This window comes from Hypomesus transpacificus, chromosome 11 (genome assembly GCF_021917145.1).
Source record: "Hypomesus transpacificus isolate Combined female chromosome 11, fHypTra1, whole genome shotgun sequence".
Taxonomy (NCBI): domain Eukaryota; kingdom Metazoa; phylum Chordata; class Actinopteri; order Osmeriformes; family Osmeridae; genus Hypomesus; species Hypomesus transpacificus.
Window position 1 is genome coordinate 11,184,930 of NC_061070.1, and position 23,116 is coordinate 11,208,045.

General features: G+C 44.1%; 2 protein-coding genes across 3 annotated transcripts; one reads left to right on the top strand and one right to left on the bottom strand.

The window, feature by feature from the left end:
- Positions 1–103: 103 nt before the first annotated feature.
- LOC124473744 lies at positions 104–8,036 on the bottom strand. Its single transcript, XM_047029407.1, has 18 exons — positions 7,992–8,036; positions 7,622–7,752; positions 7,118–7,284; positions 6,813–6,898; positions 6,374–6,454; positions 6,101–6,215; positions 4,990–5,165; positions 4,480–4,701; positions 3,764–3,966; positions 3,466–3,588; positions 3,250–3,390; positions 2,879–3,113; positions 2,423–2,624; positions 1,986–2,217; positions 1,512–1,654; positions 1,105–1,259; positions 762–984; positions 104–373 (listed from the first exon to the last, which is right to left on the bottom strand). The coding sequence occupies exons 1-18, from the start codon at positions 8,034–8,036 to the stop codon at positions 234–236; spliced, it is 2,820 nt and encodes a 939-aa protein (XP_046885363.1). The 3' UTR covers positions 104–233.
- A 1,281-nt stretch (positions 8,037–9,317) lies between these two features.
- On the top strand, positions 9,318–11,592 carry c1d (C1D nuclear receptor corepressor). 2 transcript variants are annotated; one of them, XM_047029244.1, is made up of 5 exons: positions 9,318–9,398; positions 9,721–9,858; positions 10,095–10,161; positions 10,263–10,318; positions 10,601–11,592. In XM_047029244.1, the coding sequence occupies exons 1-5, from the start codon at positions 9,396–9,398 to the stop codon at positions 10,847–10,849; spliced, it is 513 nt and encodes a 170-aa protein (XP_046885200.1). In that variant the 5' UTR covers positions 9,318–9,395; the 3' UTR covers positions 10,850–11,592. The 2 variants fall into 2 exon arrangements, with proteins under 2 accessions (XP_046885200.1, XP_046885199.1); XM_047029243.1 differs by lacking the exon at positions 9,318–9,398 and adding an exon at positions 9,411–9,584.
- Positions 11,593–23,116: the final 11,524 nt, after the last annotated feature.

Below are 23,116 nucleotides of genomic sequence, written 5' to 3' on the forward strand. Positions count from 1 at the left end.
GGAGAATGTTGTTAATAAACCAAAGACCCTGTATGTGTGTTTTGTAAAAATGGCAATGGAAATGCACCAGCAGGTGCTGGAAAAGAATGGCAAAAACTTCAGCTTTTCTCTTTGTGTGAAATTACATTTATTTTGTTCAAGCAAGATGTGACTATCCTGCCTAAGTCACCGCATCACAGAATAAAGGCATCCTCATAGAAGTGAGCAGAATCCCATTATCAAAGCTGGGGTTTTCATAGCCAGCACTTAAACTTGAAGAAGTCCTGCAGGTCCTTGTCATCCACTGACTTATTATGGATTCCAGCATAAACGCTTTTCAGAAGATGAGTCTTGAATTTCCCATCCAGGATATCGATGTATTTCTCTATGCAACCTTGAAAGACAAATCAAGTATTAAAACTATTTAGTAGGCATATTAATAGGATAAATGTCAGATAAAAGTGTCTTGTCATCGGCTCAGTGCAATGAAACAATCAAACAACAATTCAAACACATTCTTTCCATTCACCACTTTCATCAAGGTCCTACTTTCTTAAAATGTACACTATGTTCCTATAATATCTTCTGTACCACTGCCAACAATGTTTTGTCAGCACAGAATGACTGAAATACAAAAGGACTGGCTATATTGTCTACTTACACAGGGAACTGTGACTGTGAGGACCCTATGAATGCACCATGTGAATGCCAACCAAGTCCACACAATCCAGTACACAACCATAAACCTTAAGATAAGAACCCCCAAAAGGTGTCCCTCTTACCCAGGCCCATGACCTTCCCGTAGGCTACGAGGTTGGGCCCTAACTGGGGGTGGTCATACAACTCCAGCTTCATGAGGTTGCGGATGATCTCGCCCGTGATGAAGGCGTCGTCAAACGTCTGCTCGGCCACAGGCCTCAGGGGGAACCTGCAGTACACCTCCACGGCAGCCAGGGGGTCTGACTTCACCAGCATTTCCGCCAGCTCAATGTAAGCATCATGGACCTGGGCCATCAAGCAATGGGGGGACCGGACGTTCAAATGGGCATCAAATAAGCTCCGCTACTGTTGTTTCTCAGTATATTTTGCTCGTACCCCAGTGGTCTGGCTAACACACTGACTGACCTCTGGTGCCATGGAAATGACTTCCTGGTAGAACTGGCAAGCCTGGTCCTGTGTGTCTGCGTTGCGAGAGAGGGCGCGGGCCAGGCCTAAGCGGGGGGCGTGGGACCGGCGGTTCACAGGGGTGGGGCCACCAGGGCATTCAGCTGCTGCCGACTCTGCAGTGGAATTATTTTCATGTTGTCACAGGACAGACACAAGCACATGCACAAACAGTTGGATGTTGACATCATCAAATAAATGGACTGCTATTTAGTAACTGGGTATGATAAGAGGATGTATGCGTGTGCAATCCTGATAGGAACTGGGATTCTTGATCCGCCCCACCACCATCCCACCCCTACCCCACCCCTACCACACCCCTACCCCACCCCCCTTGCTCCCCCTTTCCCCAGGGCTGTGGAGCCTACCCTGTGGAGCTCCTGCTTTGGTAGAGCTGGGGGAGCAGTCTGTTTTGGACTTGCTGGGGGAGAGCTGAGTCTTGGAGCTGGGCTTTGCCGGGGCTCTGGATGATCCATCCGTCCTTGGTCCCGCCGCTGCTCCAGCTCGCCCCCTACAGGGGAGATGTAGAACTGTGACCGGGGGCAATCGCAATGCCTGTGGTCTGATTTTGTGCTCGTGCTTTTATTCACAATGCAAGGACGATGTATTGCAAACAGTCTCAAGTTCAAGCTGAAACAGGAGCAAATCCTCTTTCAAAGCACGGAGGGGTGGATGGATTAACTTAGAAACGCAATATGAGTGTGGAATATTTATGACTGAATAAATCATTGTGTCCGTGTCTCTCCAGTTCATAAATGTCACAACTCATCCTCATCACCTATCGCTATAACCCGTCAACACTCTGATTCTGCTCCTTTGACGTCTTTACTCATCTGACTCACCTGGCCACAGGGGGCTTGGCGCAGGGGGCGGCCCTGGCCCCTCCTTTAGCAGGCGCAGTGGCCTTGGCGACCACTGTAGCCCCCCCTCGACCGGGGCCTCCCCTGCCACGCCCACTCCCTCTCCCAGCGGCCCCTCCGTCGGAAGGCCCCGCGGTCCCCGTGGATTGGCTGGCTGTCTGCTTGGCGTCTTTCTCCTTCTCAGAGGCCAGCTTTTCCTGCCACCACTTCTGCTCTGCGAATAGCAGGGGGAGATGGCACAGCCGGTCGCACAGGGACACGCTTTTTCAAGCGGCTAATACGCGTGTGCGTGTCTACGTGTGTGTTCATTCCAACAGGATTATGATGATGTACGTTATAAGGATTGCTAGATGATGTCGCGCATACGTCCACACGCGTTTCTCATTGGTCAGAATGACACACAAGCGTTTCTGTCTTACTGGTCAGCTGGACGGGGGGGTCCCCGCCCTGAGGCTTGTCCTCCAGCTCGAGGCTGGCCTGGAAGCTGAGGCAGGCGTCGGCCAAGTTGGCCTTTGACCTTTCTGACTCAGGGTCGTTGTCAAAGTGAGCCAACTGGGCCAGACCCAGGAGGTACAAGGCATGGCCGTCACAAGGAGTGGTCACCACTGCAACCTGGCACACCTGTGCAGAGAATTATACTGATCATAAAGATTTAAGGATATACTACTTAGGGTCCATGTTAAACCCTGCCACTATTTTACCATTCAACAGCATATGAGGCTAGGTTTATGTGTACAGTGGCCACTAACACTCAGGAGTCAACACCAGTAGTCAAACACTGCTTGACTATTCACTTACAACCCCATCCAAACTCACATATACAGTTGGTGATCTGAGGCAACTGGATGCACCACATTACTCCATGATGGTCTAACCTTCTCCTGCATATCCAGCAGTTCCCTACAGGGGGCGATGGCGGTGAGGCGGATGAGGGCGGCGAGGGCCTGGCACCTCTTGGCCACCGAGGCCTGTCTCTCCGTGCCAGGCTTGGCCAGCATGAGACCCTGGAGAAGGGCAAAGTGGGCATCGAGCAACACCCACTCCAACTGTTGGGCCACCTCTCCCCGACACACACACTGACACACAGCCTGGGCTGCGAGCACTGCAATACTTGGGGGAGAGAAGGAGGGATGGGTATATAAACTCGGGCACACATAACACAAAGATAGAATAAGATACATGCTAACTAACACGGGTAGGTATATCCCTTTTTGAAAATAAATAAGAAAGAAATGAAGTAACTTACATGTGATAGACTTGCTGTCCACTCATGGTCTTGCCTGGGAGAGTGTTCTTCTTTTGGAGGGCGGCCCCTTGCACGAGGCAGCCACGCAGGAAGTGAGTGCTGGCGCTCGACAGAGGCTCCCAAACGGCCTGCTCCACGCCCCTGGGAACGACAGCCGAGTTCATCCCAGGACCTCGCGTCAGCTCCAAACACCCGCTCCCACTCCCACCCCGGTACCTGTCGCTGCAGTACTGAGCGATGACGTGCTCCAGTCCCTGCTGCAGGAACCCAGCCGCCTCACTCGCAGCCTCCTCCGAGGTTCCGCTCCCCTGTCGCAGAAGAGCCGAGCCTGTATAGAACCTACAAGGACACACACAAACACGCCTCAAGAACATAAACACACATTCCGCCCAAACTCGACCTACGGTTGAATCTCGACTTGACGTTTAGACATCCACTGGGTGTTGGACATCCAAGTAGGGGATGATTCTTGTAGGTAAGTGGGTGTTGCGGCTCCATGCGGAGGCCTCCTTACCTGAGAGCAGGCTGGGAGGGTCGTAGGGCCAGGCCGGTCTGCAGGTGCTGCAGGGCCTCCCGCTCCAGCCCCTGCAGCAGCAGCAGACGCCCCGTGTGCAGGTTAAACTCCCAGTCGTCGGGGCTCAGAGACCAGGCGTCCAGGTACTTCAGAGAGGCCCTGTGCATGCAGCTCTCCTTGTCCCTGAGGCCTGCACTGCCATCCTGGGACAACATTGGTCGAGAGCAAAGGGTTCATGTTGTTCTCCGTCATTCATCTTGAGTACTATGACATGGCATTGATAAGGAATCGGTTCGGCTCATTTTGAATCAAGTCTACTCATAGTATTGGTTACAGGGAAATACACTCTGGCTGTACATGATCTTTATGTTGCATACTGTTCGCTTAAAATAATATATAAGAAGGCTCTTAGATTTATTTTAGGCACTGAATGATGAATGGCATTTCAACAGCCAGCGAAGTCTTCTGAAGTCTACTCTCACCTTTCATCTAACAGCCATTGATCTGACAGTTCAGAGAAGGCATGGAGATCACAGACACACACACACACCCACCGACACACACACACATACACTCGCGGACACACACACGCCCTGCAGAGCTACCATCACATTATTATTAGTGACGGTGGAAGGTCCTGTGTCACTGTCTGAGAATGGGGACATGAAATTGATCTGTCTGGTAGGGACGGAGGGTACGGAGCGTCGTCCGAGTACCTTGCCAGCCCTCTTGGAGAGCCAGATGTAGAGGGTTTGGACGTAGTCGGCCTTGCCTGACTGGTCCTGTTCCTTCAGCTGGTGGTACTCAGTGTCCACGGCCTTCAGCTGCTTCTCCAGGGTCGGCGTGCCGGTGAAACCATGGAGCTTACAGAGAGCCAGGATGTCGTCCTGAAGGCTCGTTGCCTTGGCCCCTCTCAGCTCCTCTGAATCCCCATCTGCCTGATGACATAACATATCAGTGATCCTGAACTCGTCTTTATGAAAAATGAGGATTGGTTTTGATGTTTGGTTAGAAGTCTCAGGTTCAAATCCTTGTGCATTCAAAGCCCCCGGTTGCGCGGAAAATATGCTGCTGCACGATTATGTTGCACGAAGAGCAGCAACAGTAACCTGGGTTATACTACAATAGCAGAGTTATACAGCAATACTATAGCAACGAATGAACGAATGATGATGATCAACACCGCACCATAATCCCAAACAGATGACAGTGTATCTGTAAATTACTTTTTTCTTCAAGCCATACATCTCTGTGGCATGGTGCTGTTCCTCCAGAGCCTGCCCCAGCAGGAAGTGGAATCTGGGATCCTTGGGTTTCAGTTTGATGGCTGAGGCGTAGTGGATGGCAACCTGCTCCAGGCTGTCTAAAGGAGACTGGCCCTCCTCATACTGTAGCATGTCACCTGGAGAAACACACAAGCAGGCACTTAGTACACACACACACACACACGCACACGCACACGCACACGCACGCACGCACACACACACACACACACACACACACACACACACACACACACACACACACACACACACACACACGCGCGCGTACGAGCAGGCCAGGCAGGCAGCCAGGCTCTCACAGGCAGGCTCTCATAACAAAAAAGGAACATGGTCTTCGTGTGAGAGCCTCTTCTCTTTCACTTATGAATCATTGCATGCATCTTTTTGGCATTAAATATTCAGTGAGTGTAACTTGTCTTGGCAAAAACGCCTATTACCTGTCACCCTGCATTGATGTCAACATGTTTTACATCCCGGAAGATATAAACAAGCTTCACCCTGACCCCGCATAAAGATTTGGCAACCAAGTGTTCAGAATTGGTCTGAATTCAGTTTTCTGTTGGAGATACTTTTGGCATTCCTTGAGGGTTAGATTTCCTACCTCAATAAAGACAATTTAAGATGTATTTCCGGAAGTGTTTTGTGTCGACCAACATGCACACAAAAACATAAACTCCCTCTCGAACATTTGAACCTAAACATTTTCTACCTCAACATTCAACATTGAGCATTTTGTTAAAGTAGATTCCTTGTATTTATTCAAAGGTTGGGCTCTACACCCCAGCCTCTCTCAGGTGTCAAGAATTATGTTTCAAGGCCAATGACTCCTATCCAATACTCTAGGATCAGTCTCTGATGCCACTTATCATGTCACCACTGACAATTAGTGGCTTAAAAAAGACTAACAGTAACTTGAGTGGCTGCATGTCAAGAGAAGCCTTTTAAGCTAACGTTAACTAGCGCTTCTTCATGTATTTTTCAATGGGTACGGCTAATCCACAATGATCTGGGACAGTTGCCAGTGTAGCAGGCAGCCTTGGAAACTGAAACATGCCTGGTTTAGGTAGGCGCTGCCTGTACAGTTTCAGATGGTCTTGGGCTAAGGTACATAGATTATCTACGCTGTCTTCTCCAATTGCCTTTTGTAGTTTCTTCTCCCAGTTACGGACCTGAAGAGACAAAGAAGGCAATCACCATTAACTTATCATCATCCTCATCCTCACTTAGTAGATCCATACCTTCACAAGCACATAATAAAGTTTGACTGGCTGTATGATATTGAGGTCTTGGTAAGTAAAGTCAGTGTCCCTCCAAAAGGTTTCATTACCTCAAGAGTGTGCTTGGTCTCTATCTCTAAGTTGCTAGAAGATGCAAAATACTTCTTATACCAGCTTGTCTCTGTGACATCCTGAAAGAACAATTGCTTCTTGATCAAATATATTATAACAAAATCTGACAAAAGCTTAGTTGCAGTAGTGAATGTCAATAGAATTGTATCCTTAAGAGCTATAAAATAAACTGTTATTTTCACAAATACAAAACAGAGATATCTGTAATGAACTGCTTTGTCAAAATACGAACTCTCTTGATTAACCAAAACTTTATACCAACTCATCTTTATGGCAGTGTCAAAACCTAAAACACCACTGCGGTTAGACCAAGTCGTCTTTGCAGTGACATAGTAAATAAAGCATGAGGTCGAGCCTGGCTCACTGGCTGTGATTTTGGCCCTTTGGTCACACGGCTGCTCAATCATTCATGCTGACCTTTGCATCCAGGTCCGCTGACGGTTTGTGGGGACACCGCAGCGCGTGTGAACCCACCTCGGCCAGTTTCACCAAACTTTCACATCCTTTCAAAAGACGTCAGGCAGAATTATCACCTAGCCCGTGTATGATACACTCGCTATTAAAATATAATTAAAGAACAAAAAGCAGGAAGAAAAAATTGTAATGACAACCAAGCCTAATTACCAGTCCAGATAATGTATGTGTACTATAATAGAATGGCATAAAAACAGAAGAAAAATAAGATATTCTACTGATATAGCCTATTTGACAGTGTTTAGTACCTCTGTATGCAAAGAAACATTTGACAAGAGCTGCGGACATTTTCCCATCCAGGTCTGGCTCTAGAACCTTCCAGCTATCTCCCAGAGGACACTCATTTAACGGGTCAACTTTCGACCTACGTGCCAGCATGTCAATGTATGGCCCGGAGAAGATGTGCTTAGGTTCACTGCATAAAGACAAGGTAACCCAATTAACAAGGATCAAGAGCTTATTGGGGAGGTTCTTTGTCCTGACAGGTTACAGCATGTTCTACCATTCTCACTTGTCCCGCACATTACAAAAACAACAGTATTTCAATTACGAGCGATATGAGACGTTTAATCCTCTCTTAAAACGATATGCCTTTCTTATTGCATGATATGCATAGTGTAGTCAAACGTTATCACTTGTTTGACTAATCCAGGAGGTTCTTGGAAAATTACCATTCCTTATAGGTTTATACCACATATACCACTTGGTGGAATTATACCTGTTTTCAGTAGATACCTCCTATACCAGCTCACCTCTGGTAAATGGAAACAGGTCTGTAGAGGGCAGTTAGAGACACAGGGCACTCATAGTCCACACAATCTTTTGCATCACTGAAAGTCACAGCCATGGGAATCTGCTCCCGAGTCACTGACACTGTATAAATCTGGGGGAGAAGAAACCGGAAATAGTTAAACAGTTTAACAATAGTGCATATGAAGTTTCCCGCCTCTAATTTTCATTAAAGATATTAGTATTTTGCCTAATTTGATTTTGTAATTCATCTCTTCAGCAAGACAGTGATGAGACCAGAAAAATATTATCTGGTCATAAATTCTATCAAATGTTTCACCAAACATCTCATATTTGATAATTACTGAGGGTAAAACAACAGTATCAGTTTACCTGTGAATTGCTGCCATCTGCTGAGCAAACCTTGATCTCTACCATTGTGTCTCCAACGTTTAGTGAGACGAATTGAGAGCTGCTCTCTCCATTCACTAAAACCTTCATGTTTTTATCAGGTACTTTGGGCAGCATGGTCATAGTATTACAATAGAAAGAAACTGTGCCTATAGAGAACAAAAATCAATGCATAAGTGATAGTATTAATTATCAATGAGGGTACATTTTATTTTTTTGCCCTTTGCAAGGAAGCTAGGCTATATATCAACTATTAAATAGCTTTCTTAGAATGAATGACAAAATTGTAATTATCAGTCCTCTAAATTACTGTATTGAATAGAACTGAACTATTCATCATACCCTGACTTGAAGCAATATCGCTTTTATTATAAGGTAATAAATTAGGCAACCCACTTGAATATTCATAAATGTTTGCAGAAAATGCAGGATGCAGTTGAACATCTCCCTCAATGGACAGTTCACTCAGCACTGCGGTCCTTGCAGACAGTTTGGAGACCTCAATGCTGTATTTCTTAGAGGTGCCATCCTCAGCTACCACTTCTATATCAACCACATTTAATCCATCATTTAGTTGAATGGTTTTGGAACCGTCTCCTAAAAACTGAAGGTTGAACAAAAAAGCATTGATTGTAAAGTGTACAGTATAACGTCTGATAACTCAATCAGATAGCTCCGGTTCAGTGGTACAGGTTGTCACATAACAATTTTTGAATGTAGGTTTTAGCTCTACTCACAATTTTGTAGGAAGCACCACAATCACTTGTCAGTAGGTCCAGCGTAACGTTGTTGACATTGCTTGCAACAGTGACTTTGTAACTTGTTACACTTGATTTGAAGGTGGGCTGTAACTTCCCTCCTGATATGGAAAGCTTTTCTAAATCACAGTTATCCATTTTCTCCTTTTCCTTACACCTGGCATAACTCAAGATACCTGTCACAACTCTTTGTAAATGTCTTAAGGCTAAGACACCAATCTAGCACACCCTTGAGTCTTGCATTGCTGGACTTTCCGTCGACGCTCAATGAAACCATAGTAACGTCAACTCATCCTACATGACATGCTCACTTGCAGCGACCTGATTAAAAACAATACAAACAATCCAAAAACAAATCGAGGGTGACTGTCTGACAAAATAAAACATTATTTTAATCAATAAACCACTTTATTTATGGTAGAACACAATATACACAATGGAGCGATAAAAAAATCTACGTGTTCCTCCAGTAATTCCTCCAACACTAGACGGCGACAGAGCAAGAAAGGAGCTCCAGTTCTTCTAAACCGGTTTGTTGTTGGCTGTTCCATCAATTCACTTCCTGTCTCCGGTCTACAACGTGTGTTGGATTGAAAACATTTTGCAGTCCAACTGACAAGCTGTATTGATGGTAGCGATATACACAAACTACTCATATGTGTTGCACTAAAAATAACGGCAGCATATATTTTAACTGGCCAACATTGATTGTATGGCTTTGCGTTTTAAAATGTGCATATTTGCTTTTTTGTTGGTTGTCAGGCCGGCTAGCTGTAGACTAGTGTCAAATGAGAATGGAGTTATGCTAGCTACCATAGTAAGATTATGTATAACACGTTTTATCAAATGTATAAATAGCTTCTAAAATATATATATAGCCTATAGCTAACTAACTGTTCGGTAATTAACGTTTTGCTACATTTCTGACTGACTAATGTCTAACGTTACGATAGGACATGGCAGAAGACATACCTGAAGACTATCCTACAGAGATTGAGGAGCAGCTCAAGGGATTCGAATCTTCAGTGGCCTCTGTGAACACAATGGTACAGACTGTGTTGTCAATGCCCAGAAAGGAACTTATGGAAAAGGTAAGGCCTTTCAAAGGCAGTCATTTAATCTCATTGTAATGTTTCTTGATAATTGCCTACCGCAGCTAAAGGTAAAAGACCTGCAACAATCAGTCTCAAACTGTCTGAGCTTTGCTTTTGCAGATAGGCTACTAGCTAGCAGATCAGCTCTCTAAATTGCATACTGATGGTGGGTATAGTTTACTCTTTCTGTGTGTTTACTTTGTAAAATTATTATCTCTTGTCATTTTTGGTAGCTGGACCCTCTTGAGCAAGCTAAACTGGACTTGATGTCTGCATATACCCTCAATTCATTATTCTGGAGTAAGTGATGTTTTCTGATGTGACTTTGTAATTGTCAATAATTTAATGTAAAGAATACATTTCTGACCAGCCCCCTTAAAAAAACAATTTCTCGGTTACAGTGTACCTGGTAACACAAGGAATTAACCCTAAAGAACATGGAATCAAGCAAGAACTGGTACGTTGTTTTTATCCCACCCTAACTCATTCAACACCAGGACTGTGTTTAGATGAAGTGAACCAACATTCCCTCTTTAAGGAGAAGTTAAAAGTAAGGTTCTGACCGGTGGCCAACAGAATTACACTGTTTAAATCTAGTTATATCATCTGTCTTTTAACTTAGGTCGATAACTAGTACAGTAAGTATTTAAACAAATTGGTTAGGTTAGGATATTTCCAGCGTTGAGTATCTATTTGTGTGTGTGCATAAGAAAAGTCCCCTATCTTTGACTCGCTACAGGAGAGAATCAGGACATACATGAACAGAGTCAAGGAGATCACAGACAGAAAGAAGGCAGCCCGTCTGGACAAAGGAGCGGTGTCTCGCTTTGTCAGAAACGCCCTGTGGGACGCTGAGGAAGCCGCTTCCAAAAAAGAAGGGCAGGCATCCAAAACGGAAGGGACGTCGTCGAAAAAAGAATGGCTGTCAAAGAAGCACAAGGACACTCCAGGTCGTGGCCAACACTCTAAGCGCCCTAAGTTGAACTGACTCAAACTAGCAATGTTAAAACCAGCCTCTTTTCTATGCTCGAGACCCTTTTAGTTGCCTCTTATATAAACCTACCTTTAAAAACGTTATTGTTGTTCCATTGCTGTCTAAGTGATGTAATCAATACCATTTTGCCACACACCTGTATGGTGTCTAGCGCTGTGAACATCAGCCATCTCCAGTGCTAGTCACATTACATTTCTGAACTTAGGGAGGTCACAGCAGACAATGAAGATTTGTGTGCCAGGGAAATGATCTTTATTTTTTTTATTGCCAGTGTTTTAGGTTTTGCATCACAAAGGTACAATAGGTGTCGATGTTTATTTGAAGCTCGATGGTTGTATTGCAATTGTATGAAGGTCTGTGGTGACTGCTAATCCATCACATTGTGTTGGCAGACTGATCTGATCTTGTGAAGGGCATTGTGTTAATGATCCCTCTTGGGTTTCAGCTGCTTCTCCACGTACATGATCTTTTGACAGCTATTTACTTGTGTTGTATCATCCATCATCTAAGCTGTGTAATACTGTATATAGCAATATAAGCATAGCGTTGAGATATGTTGTATTACAATTGGTCCCAAGGCCCATTTTTCAAACTCCAGTAACACATAATTAGATAAGTGATTTATCATAACTTAATATGGACATATTGATGATATAGTTTCAAAGTGATTTGGTAGACTGTCAACGCATCAAGACTTATGCAAGTACAACAAACATAAAATCTTTTATGTAACAACATGTTATGCAGCAGTTTTTGTCCTACTGAAATTCCCTTTGGACAGTGATTGTATTTGTCAGTGACGAATCAATTGAACTTTCTAATCAAGCTGAAGCTATGATGTATTCTTGTTCTCTTGGAACTTTTCTCATCGTCTGTGCCTTCAGATTAGAGAAATGATTTGTTTAGTTACATTTGCTTCCTGCCCAAACAATTCCCCCAAATTGTTGACTTGTCAGTTCAAAGACGTGTCAGCTAGCCTGACAAATAGCATTGCCCACACAGAGGGATATTGGAAAAAGATGGAGCTTTCCTCTTAAATCTATCATACGCATATGCGCTTGGTTTGAAGGAATTGGCTCACTAGCTAGGCATCTCGACAGGCGAATTTAGACAAACTCTCCTTGAGTTGCGCGACCATGAAACTACATTCTGCCTTGCCCTGTGAGTGTTTATTTACATAGCCTGTTTGTTAAGAGAAGGGAAAGTAACTCAGTGATTCCGTCTGGCCTAGTAACCCCCAGATTCCAGAAGAGGGCAGAAATGAGGTGTTCAGTAAAAGTTTCTTCACCACAGTCTCGATAACAATTTGAGTTATTTTAGTAGAACTTGGGTACGCTAATGGACTGTAATGGTGTTCCCAGAAAATTGTCTCAAGACAGCAGAGGCCAGCTCAGCTCATCAGAAGACTTTCCTCCATATATTAACCATGACTGTTTAGAGGCCATTTGGGTGTCCAGATGCTTTGTGCAATGAGCGCTATTTTATTGTTGGTGGGGGGTGTTTCTGTTGTTATAACTAACAGCTGTAAGTTAATTAACTCAGATCTGGATCCGACTTGTGCAGAGGCTGGCTTGGGCTCTCCTTCACTTCCTACCTCTTTCTGTTTTCATTTCTCATTTCTTCGGTCCACCCCTTCTTTACCTTTGTGTTTCTCATCCTTTGCGTTTTTTCCCATGCCATCTCCTTTCTTCCCCCCGCCCCTTCATTCCCTTCATCCGTCTGCTGTTGCTGAAGTGGAAAATGACCACATGGTCTAAACATGCACGGAGGACTGCCTAGGATAAAACCATTTATCTAAACCACTTGCATCATTGTTTGCGTCACATTTCCACTCATCATGGACAGTTCTCCAGCCCATGTGGAGAACTGGCATTGCTCTCCCTATTTCTATTCTAACTATAATCATAACACATAATACACCCCGACTAATGTTGGGATAACTGTAAAGTGCAACTTCAGTCCATCCTCAAATACAGCTTCATGATAATGTCACACTGTCATTCCCTGAAATGTCCGCTAACTCTGGCTGTCAGTTGGGCTCATCCTCTTCTGTGGCCTTGTGTTTGCCTCTGACATTGCCCCAACCTAGAAAAACAGCAACGTCATATGGGTGCAGCGTGAACAATTGTCTTTTCCACTCCAAAACGTGTGCTTCCTATACATATAGACTTAAGCAGCAGCATAGTTTGGGATAACCGTTAACCCATCAAAGAGTGGAAGAAAAAGCTTTTCTTTCACACACACACACACACACACACACACACACACACACACACACACACACACACACACACACACACGCAGTTATACACATTCACATGCACACAAAACACTCATTCTTAAACACACAAGCCAACACACATCCAGACTAAGCACAGATTTGATGTGTGTAATCGATTGGATTCTCTTCATGATTCCTGGGACAGGAGTGTATTGTCTGTCCATACAGGCGGATGAAACCACAGCTGTTGGGACATAAATTTGCTGAGGAATGCCACAGCTCTCAAACTGAAGACTGACTGGATTTCTTCCAAACAGCAGATTGTTTTTTCAGGGTAGGAACAAGTGTGTGTGTGTGTACACCGTAGGCCCCCATAAAGAAAAGCTTAAAAGGGTCTGTTATGAATGCGTATTATTTTGTTCGTTTTTGTCAGTGTGCGTATTGTATGTAGGTATTCATTTCTGAAAGCCTTCTCAGTATAGCCGGTGTGTGTGTTGTGAGTTTTAGATAAGGATGAAGTCGGGCAGAGTGCACGCAGGGGTCCTCTGTGTTGTGTCGGGCGGAAACGATGACTCTCAGGGCAGCTGGGGAAGATCCAACAGATGGTGAAGTTTCATAAGAAGAACAGTGATGTTGTTAGGGACTTGGACGGATGAAACTTTTGATACTTCTATAGACTTAAAGACAACTTTTCATAGGCATAATTTGCGTTGATGCTGCTTGGGTGGATTTAAAAGGAGCAGAAACGGCTATGCACTGGGGCTGTTGGTCCTGTGTTGGAAGGGTGAAATTATTGTAAAACATATCTCTACATATGAACTAGACCACAAGTACATGCATTACAACTAAATTCTAATTGTTACAATTGTTGTACATGTGATCTGTACACAGACAAAGAACACATTCTCACAGACAACATTAAATCCTCTCAAATTACCCCATTTGATCATTGAGGGGAAAAAAGTATTTGCATGGCCCCTCTTTGCCACACACCTAGTTTAGTCCTCGTTCCCCAGATAAAACAGTGTTTATAGCATGTCAATAGCCCCACTCATCATTCCTCATCCCTCTCTTACTCACGGCCTTGGTTTACAGCTAGCTAGGGCACGCTAAGGTTTTGATATGAGAGCTGGGGTAACTGCAGCATTGGGTACAGTAAACTGCTTGAGGCCTCTTGCTTTTTACGATGATGTGAGGGATATAGTCTGGGAGTGTAGGAAGCAAGCAAGAGCAGCTGTGCGTCCACATGCACTGTGCAGTACATTATCTAGTCTTTACGAGTGGAATATGACCCCTGTATAGTAGTTGGAGTCATGAGATATTTTTTATAGTCTAATGTATCTCAAAAGACTTTCATTCTTTTCCGAAAATAAGTAATTGTATTATTTCGATTTTGCACAGAGAGCATGAGAACAAAAGTATATATTTTTTTAATTCACCATCGATTTTTTTTTTTTTTTCACACAATGAGAATGTCTATAAACACAAGATAATGCTGCACATTACAGTTCATAGCACACATTTATTCAACAGTTTTGGATTTTAATTCATACAAGGAAAACGCATGTTCAAACGGTCACTAGATGGCAGTCAAAGACAGTTGTAAATGGCTTTTCCTATCAGTCAAGGTTGAGCGAGAAGGTTTGCTTTTCCCAACCACAGATATGAGTAGATTACTTGTCACTTGGCGTATAATCACCCTTATCGCACAGAGAGAGCAACAACAATACTAAGAGTATAATGACAAAAGTAATTGTTGTGGAAGTCCCACACTTGGCTCTAGCTGTGTGATGGATGAGTTGGGCAATCTGTTGCTCTGTAAAGAGATTGGAGGATCAAGACCGTTATTTGAAACACATTTATTCAGTTTGTAGTGGCTTTGCCTAGTTTAGTGAGTCAAATTCAATTGGTTTCTATGGTGCTAAATGGACAAATGTGGCTGTCATTTTCCATATGTAACCTGGTGCAGTTCAAATTGGGCCTTTGGTTGAGGTGTGTGTGTGTGTGTATGTATGTTACACTGTGAAACTTAGGTCAGCTGTCAAGATATACACACCAGGAATTTGACCCTCTTGTCAATCAGAGTATGTTCAATCAGTCTATTAGGGTCAGTTGCACATTCGACAATAAAATGTGCAGAATATATTCTGACCAGGAATATCAATCCTATTTAGGGTTAAACTAATCAACACTGGGGGCTTTATGAGTTAATGAAAATTAGAGAGAGAGAGAGAGAGAGAGAGCGAGAGAGAGAGAGAGAGCGCAAGAGAGAGAGAGAGAGAGAGAGAGAGAGAAATACGTGTTTTTATGAAGTTTTGGAATGCTTTGCTATAAGACAGCTGCAGTCTAGACTGCCATTCTCACGTCCTTTTTTAGCTTTGAGGCCAAAAACAAGGAAGAATAATCTCAAGGCTGTCTCAGCTGATAAGGCTCATATTAAGTGGATCTGCTAAACACTCCTTTTGCAATTGCAGTTTACATTACATAGTAGAGAAGTACAAATACCAAATGTTTTTTACATGTTTTACGAGTCTATGCGCAAAGAATACAGAGCCAACCACTAGCAGATGTAATTGTGCCTTGGTGGTTCCTGCTGATGGTTCTTAAGAACATTCCCCATAGAAAGTCCCATCTGTACTGAATAGTCTGGAAACATCTTTGTAATCTTCTTGTGCGATTTCCCCCTGAATGCAGCTGAATGAAATACGGGCCAAAGTGTCAGAACGTGCGCAGGCAAAGCCTCCATTTTCAAATAAACTCACATGCGTCAAAAAACTGGAGATTTGTCTAATGTCTATTATGTCTTACTATGTCTAATAGAAGCAGAATGTGTCATTAGCTAATCGAGGGAGCAGATCCCACACCCGCTTCCCCCACCCTTTAAAACATCATGAGGAGGGCTGGATGTGTCCCTGGCGTTCAACTCCTTCAAAGGCCTCCATTATACTTCAATGGTGGGTAAACAGCGGGTCCCAAAAATGACTGTCTCCAAAGTTTAAAGCAACATCATTTATCACTCTGCTAGCTACTGCAGGTGTGACCCTGTTCCCACAGTCTCATTGACCGAACTGCCCAAAGAAGTGTGTCCGACCCCTGGCCCTCTGGGCGGCAACGGTTGTGTGTTTCTTTCTGTTTGCGTTCTCGTACCATTCGTGTCCTGTGCCCTGTTGCCATCTTTTTCAGAGTCCTTTAGAGGTAAGCTTCAACATTAACAATAATGTGTGTTCACTCCATCTTCTAATTTTTACGCAGTCGACACATTGGGGATTTACACACACTGCCAAGGTGGTCCACCACAGTGTGATAAATAGTAACCACGGTGACCTTTTGGTCAGAGCTCCCAGTATGTGTCAAAGGTCAAGGATGTCAATTGGTTACTGAAGGTATGGTGTTTTATTGACCATCAACCCCAAACACCTGATAAGTTGGTTGACATTTTGATAATGGTAGAGGTAGATGAAGATTTATCAGTTCAGATATCCCTACTGCACAGCACAACACAAACAGAGTATTGTATTACATAGCCTGTGAGTCAATCTTTATTGAACCTCTTGTTTTGGCTAAAAAATACTTCCAATTTGAGCCATATAAGCATTATATAGCAACACACTACCTCATGTTATTGTGTTTCCACATCCCAAAAATAAGTAGTTTAGGCATTTAGGGCCTTTGTACTGCATGTCCCCAACAACATTGAACATGCACTGTATGCTAGTGAGTTTGATACTGTGTGTGTTTGTGGTTCAGCTTAATTAATGGTGGGGCCCGCTGATGGGGGCCCATTGGGGTCAAGGTGATCAAAACTGTGGAGCAGGTGGCACGTCGATGAGAGTGCTTCACACAGCATGTATCGACCGCTGCTCTCACACAGCCTCTATTGATTGACATGTTTGCTGGGGAAGTGTATTTAACAGAGTAGTTAATGTGTAAGGCCGTTTATAAGTAACGTTGACAGAGACAGTGTTGTTACGCTGGATCAGAAAAGCTGCATGAAGAACATGGACAAATATGAGCTGGCATTTTTAAGTTTCAGTGTTGATAGTGATGGGCATCAAAGACTGGATTTAAAACGGACTGTAATGATGGGTACAGGAGATCCAGACTGGAGACATCTTCTGTCTGTCTACGCAACACACACAAACACCCGTACTCACACACTATCCCATAATAGTAACCTGCTTATTCTGTTCTGCTACTCCTCGCACACCCTGGACCCTAAGCTATTTGGGAATGGCAAGGCAGAAGCCAACCAGATGCACCATTAGTACCAAGTTAATGACTAACCCTGTATGACGCCTCTCCATTATCCCCCCCTTACACACCATGAAAGCAGATCTGCGGCGGTTCACTCTAGAACAACACACATTTCCCCAGGAATGAAAACCTGATACAGAAAAAGGACACAATATTTCATAAATGACTTGGATCTCAAGATCAAACGAGTGGCTGCGAAAACACAGACTCACAGAAGTAGTGATGCCGGACCCTTAAGAACGCGCCCCTGCTCCTAGTATGACTGCGCCACTTTCAGCATGAGGAGGGGGGAAATCAGAGGGAGTACATGAAGTAGTCTTTAAAAGGCCTGCTCACCCTCCCCACCCACCAACACACACACAGACAAAATGCTGTGAAAACACTGGCTAATTACTACGAAAACAATGGGGGTAAAGCGGCGACGTGCCAGCGCACACACAACCCTGGCGCAGTAATTACACGAGAGCTGTTTCGGTTGAAAACAACACGGTTTGGTGATCTTCGTTGAACGCCGTTTCGGAATGAACATCTGTTCAGAAGAAAAGGTTTGGAAAGGAAAGCACAGAGAATGGCCTCTTTCTCTTGTTTTCTCTATCTGTTTCTAGAGCTCAATAATATTCCCTTGAACTATTTCTTTCTCAGTGTGGTTGCAAAGACAAATTGAAGTTCAAGTTTAGGGTAGGCCTACAAGAATCATGGTGAACCTTTGTTTGGCTATAACTCTCAATGCTATCATTCGCCTATGTCTAGCTGTGTGATATCAAGCAATGCTCATGCTAACAAAAACCGAGGCCATTAGAAACAACAGCACTCTCTCTGCCACAAAGGGATTACATCGTTAGTGATTAGAGCCAAAACTTATAAAAGCACGGTCGGGCGACAATACAATTGCTCCCAATGAGCCTGACTACTTGGCCGGCGCAAGCAAAAAACACCAAAACCGAGTGTTTTTGAATTAGAACTGAATGTTTTTGTATTGCTTCTTTCATGCATGATTAAGTTCTACAATCTAAAAGGCACTTTGTATGTCCCCTGTGCTTTTTCACAATTTTACAGTAATAAAAAGCAGTTGGTCTTTTCTGGCACAGCATATGACATGGGCCTATAATCCCACTTAGAATTTCAAATAGTGTGGGAAGTATAGCAGGGAATGTGTAACTGGCCTAAGCACCAAGGTCAGTGTCTTGGGCTGAGAGCAATGTTTTAAATTTGGAATTTCTTCATAACAACTGATGTCAATTTATGACAAGTCAGCACTGTACATTGGTTGCAGCCATTTTTCCAAGGCAGAGAGCTCCATTTCCCAGCTAATTACTTGGACCTCAATTTGTTTCATGTAACATCTGTTGACAGCATCTCCCTAAAGATGACTATATCATGCTTTGCGTGGGTGAGCTATTAAGGCACCTCTGTCTCTGTGTGTCAGTCTCCTATCTGTTACTCTCTCACACACACACACACACACACTCACACACACACACACACACACACACGCACGTACGCACGCACGCACGCACACACTCTCCTTGTCTTCTTTTATTTCTGTACATGAACAGGTTAATTGTTCTCTGCCAGTCAGTGGAAGAAATTCCAGACTCTTCTGTCTGTGTTGTGACGCCCATCTCAGCTGGAAACAGACCCGGCTATCGTCCTGCTGATGAAGAACTATGTTAAGTGCACAAGGGCTGCGCTCTCAGGACTGCAATCTCCAGACTGCATTCCTCTCAAGACTGGACTGTTTATTTAAGTCATATGCGCAAAGGCTCACCCACATACACATACATTGTGCAATACATGGTACACGTAAAAGCAATATGGCATTATTTTGACAACACAGTAGTTGTGTTTTGTCACCTGACATAATGGATTGATCTATAAAGTACCTCTTTCTACATTAATAGAACTATGTTTTTCTATTGTTTTCAGTTCTCACTACTATCTTTATTGACTCAATCCCCTACTAGGGTCAGATAGTTACGATTAGGCATGGAATTCTGGCAAGTGTTGGGTACAGTAGAACCAATAAAACTACACAGGAAGTCTGAGACATACTATAAATGGCATGCACATCACGTTTACACCCACCCCAACTCTGACTGCAACCTTTTTGATGCTATTCCTTCTCAAATCAAGGCCTTTTCAGATTGTATTCATGTATTACTGGTTTTCTGTTTCTTTCTGTCTGTCTGTGTGTCATTCGAGTACAGGCTATGCACATCTATCAAATATACAGTACCTATAAAACACTCGTCCAATTAGAAAATTGTGTATGCTATGCAAGGCACGTAGTAAAAGTCACCAAAAGTCCAGTCCAATCAGTATTTCTAGTCAGTGTCATATTCAAGGGCAGACTGGCTGCCTGGCCAATGGACCACTTCAATTCGAGTAGGTAGCCTCCCTGTGGATAAGGTATTTGATAAATCCCTAGCAGACTGGCCTTTGCTAATCCAATGGTCACTGGGTTGGAGGTTATCAAAGGACAGTGCTGAGGACTTGTGTGAAACACACATTCGAAAAATTCTGAAGTATCAACCCAAGATGATTGTAAACACTAACAGACCAGGACCCTGACACATCAAGTCAAGTTAACGTGTCAAAGCACCCAGGAAAAAACTGTGATCTAAATAGGACACGTTAGGATCAAACTAACTCTTTCCCACGTAATCAAGGCAATACCTGCTTTACCTCTGAGTGTGTGTGTGCATGAATGTGTAAACTAGAGACTGGATGGCTTGTTTTTGACCTGCAGTGTGTGTTCACCAGCAGGGAGGTCAGGTAGCTATGGGCTCAAGACGTGAGTGTGTACAGAAACATTAACCCCGGCACCCTTTAAGACCGTGAAGTTGAGGAGCAAGGCAATAATTCAAAAATGGGAGGGTCAGGGGCAAGAGGGACCACCCAGACTGCCATGCTCACAGCTGCTTATGACGATCCTCCATTGGAACTCAACCGCCATTAGATTTTCTGTCTGTCTGTCTTTGTCTCTTCGTACCCCTCTCTCTCTCTATTTCGCTATCTCGATCTCTCTATCTTGCCCCTGACACGGTCATACGCACTCACATACATATCAAACACACATCTCAGACACACACACACATCAAACACATCCACACTGTGGTTGATTTCTCATCGCCGGTGTGCGATTATTATGACACAGCTGAGCCATGAAAGTGGACTGTCCTGGATCACGGAATTCAATCCTGCCAGTGATAGGTTCCCTAGCCATCCCAGGCATCTTACCTTTTCCTATTCAAGTCACCAGACCCTTTCAGATAAGGGATCATATCTGTTGAGAGGATAGGAAGGTGGATTACAGTTTCCTAAAGAAAGGACAGAGGACTGCCAGCTTAGATGACACTGCTCTTGAAAACCAACTCGCTTTGGCTCCGGGCCCCGATCTTCCATCCCTCTCTCTCCATCTCTGTCCTCTGTCCCCTGTCCCAGAGGTGTGTATTGAGGGGAACGGCCTGAAAAATAACAGGTAATTGAACTGATCCGTGGGGTGTGTGTGATGTGTGTGTGTTCTAGTGGACTAGGGATTTGGAATGAGGGTTTTGATCTTTTAAGAGGCCTGAGATATGAGCTGTAATATCTACTCGAGCTTTCTTCTCCAAAAGGTCACGGGTGGAGGCAAAGAGGAGGGTGTTGTTCCTCTGAGGCCAGATTTCTCCCTTCAGTACGTGTCTGGTTCTTTACAAATCCACTGAGACTTTGCCTCTCGACCCTGGGTGTTCTGGGAAGGGAAACGTGTCAGCGGTTTCCAAACGGGGTTCGAGGCGAGGTGGATGAGTCCTAAGCAGCACTGTCTCTCTGTCTTTTTCAGTTCTCTCTCCTTTCTTCTGCTGGCTCACGTTTTCCCCTTGGATTTCCTCCCGTGTCAAAATCACTGGATTTTGTCCCGTGTCAAAATCACTGGATTTTCTTGAAAGTCCTCTTCCTATTTTCCTTTGTCCTCTGACACTACTATGTTCCTGTGTTCTCTTGATGGTGTTTACCTTTTTTGGTCAGGTGTCACCGTCTCTAACTCACTCTTCTCCTTCTCCATCTCATTGTCTTGTCTCAGGGCTAGCTCAGTTCCAGCAGTTCAATTCAAAGCTGTTTCTCTTATTGAATTTCATCCAGGAGCTGGATTACAACCTCAAAAGACTGCTGCCTCACCCCGAGGGGCTTCGATGAACTTGTTCAGCCGTGACACCACCACAACCCTCTCCTCTTTTTTTTTTCTTCTTCTTCAAAATTCATTGGAGTCAAGAAATAACATTTGAGAACCCCCAAACCTGACAGGACACCTTATTCATGTAGACAAAATCAAGTCCCAAGGGCACAGAATCAGCCCTCTCCACCTCTCTTCCACTGCACTTGTATTATTCCCTGACTTCTCCCAAAACGAAACCTTGCCTGAGCCGACACCTCGTACGTTTGGCAGAGGGCAACATTGCCACTCAGTCACTCAATTGTACCCAGAACATGATGTGCGGCGAGCATATTATGAATCATGGACCACTTTACAAGATCTCACACACACACACACCAGAACTCATGCACATATGCACATACGTGGACCAAGCAGGAGCCTTTATCTAAGAAGATGAAGTGCTTCCACAGCGCCCCATCTGTTTATCCCACCCAGTCTCTTTCACTTGTCATTTGTAAAAATGGGTTTATTTTTCCTCCTCGATGTTCTGATTAATACTATTCATCAGAGGGGTTACGAGGAGCCTGTGGCTTTCCGACCCAAATGTTTAGTTCACACTGAGTTTAGACTCTCCCAAAGGGTAGATCATGTGTCACTGCATCAGAGCTAATGTCCAATGCTTATTAACTCGTAAAATCTAACAGAATATTGGACTCCGAGTGGATGAGTGTGTATTTCTGAAATGTGTACCTCTGAACGTGCATGGTTGTGTGAACGCTTACATTTTGCATTTGTGTGTGTGTGTCCGTTGGCGTGTGTTAGAGAAAGGTGTTTCCCCACGCTAAGCATGTCTGTAATCCATCTTTGCGCCTCTCCTCTCTCTTCACAGGAGGCTGTCATCTGCTTCTTTGATGTTAACTAATGATCGTACCAGCAAACCCAGTGGAATCAGGTATCACCCCGAAGGAACTTACTCCTTCAGGCCTGTGTGCACTGGCTTACACACATGCACACACACGTACAAAAGAGTTTGTAAAGAACTGCCATGCTTGACCACAGAATTGTATACAGGCATTTCTGAGTAGACCAATCTTTGTCCTATGTAAAATTGTTATAGAACTTGGAAAGAGCATTAATCAACAGCATTGGTTGGTGCTTTTTATTAATGTCAAGAGACACTCATTCTCTCTCTCTCTCTCTCTCCTCATCTCTCTCTCTCTCTCTCTCTCTCTCTCTCTCTCTCTCTCTCTCTCTCTCTCTCTCTCTCTCTCTCTCTCTTCTCTCTCTCTATATATATATATGTATTTTTGTTTCATTTTTGTTTCTCTCTCTCCCCCTCTCCATCCCCCTCTCTCTCTCTCTCTCTCTCTCTCTCTCTCTCTCTCTCTCTCTCTCTCTCTCTCTCTCTTCTCTCTCTCTGTCTCTCTCTCTCTCTCTCTCTCTCTCTCTCTCTCTCTCTCTCTCTCTCTCTCTCTCTCTCTCACACACACATACACACACACACACACACACACACACACACAATGTTTGATATTCATCAGAGAGTTCCATTGTTGAGGGTAATCAGAGCAGTAATTTATACGTTCATAAAGAACAACCTTCTGGTGTGGAGTGAACACACTTAATGTGAACCAGACAGCAGTGGGGTTAT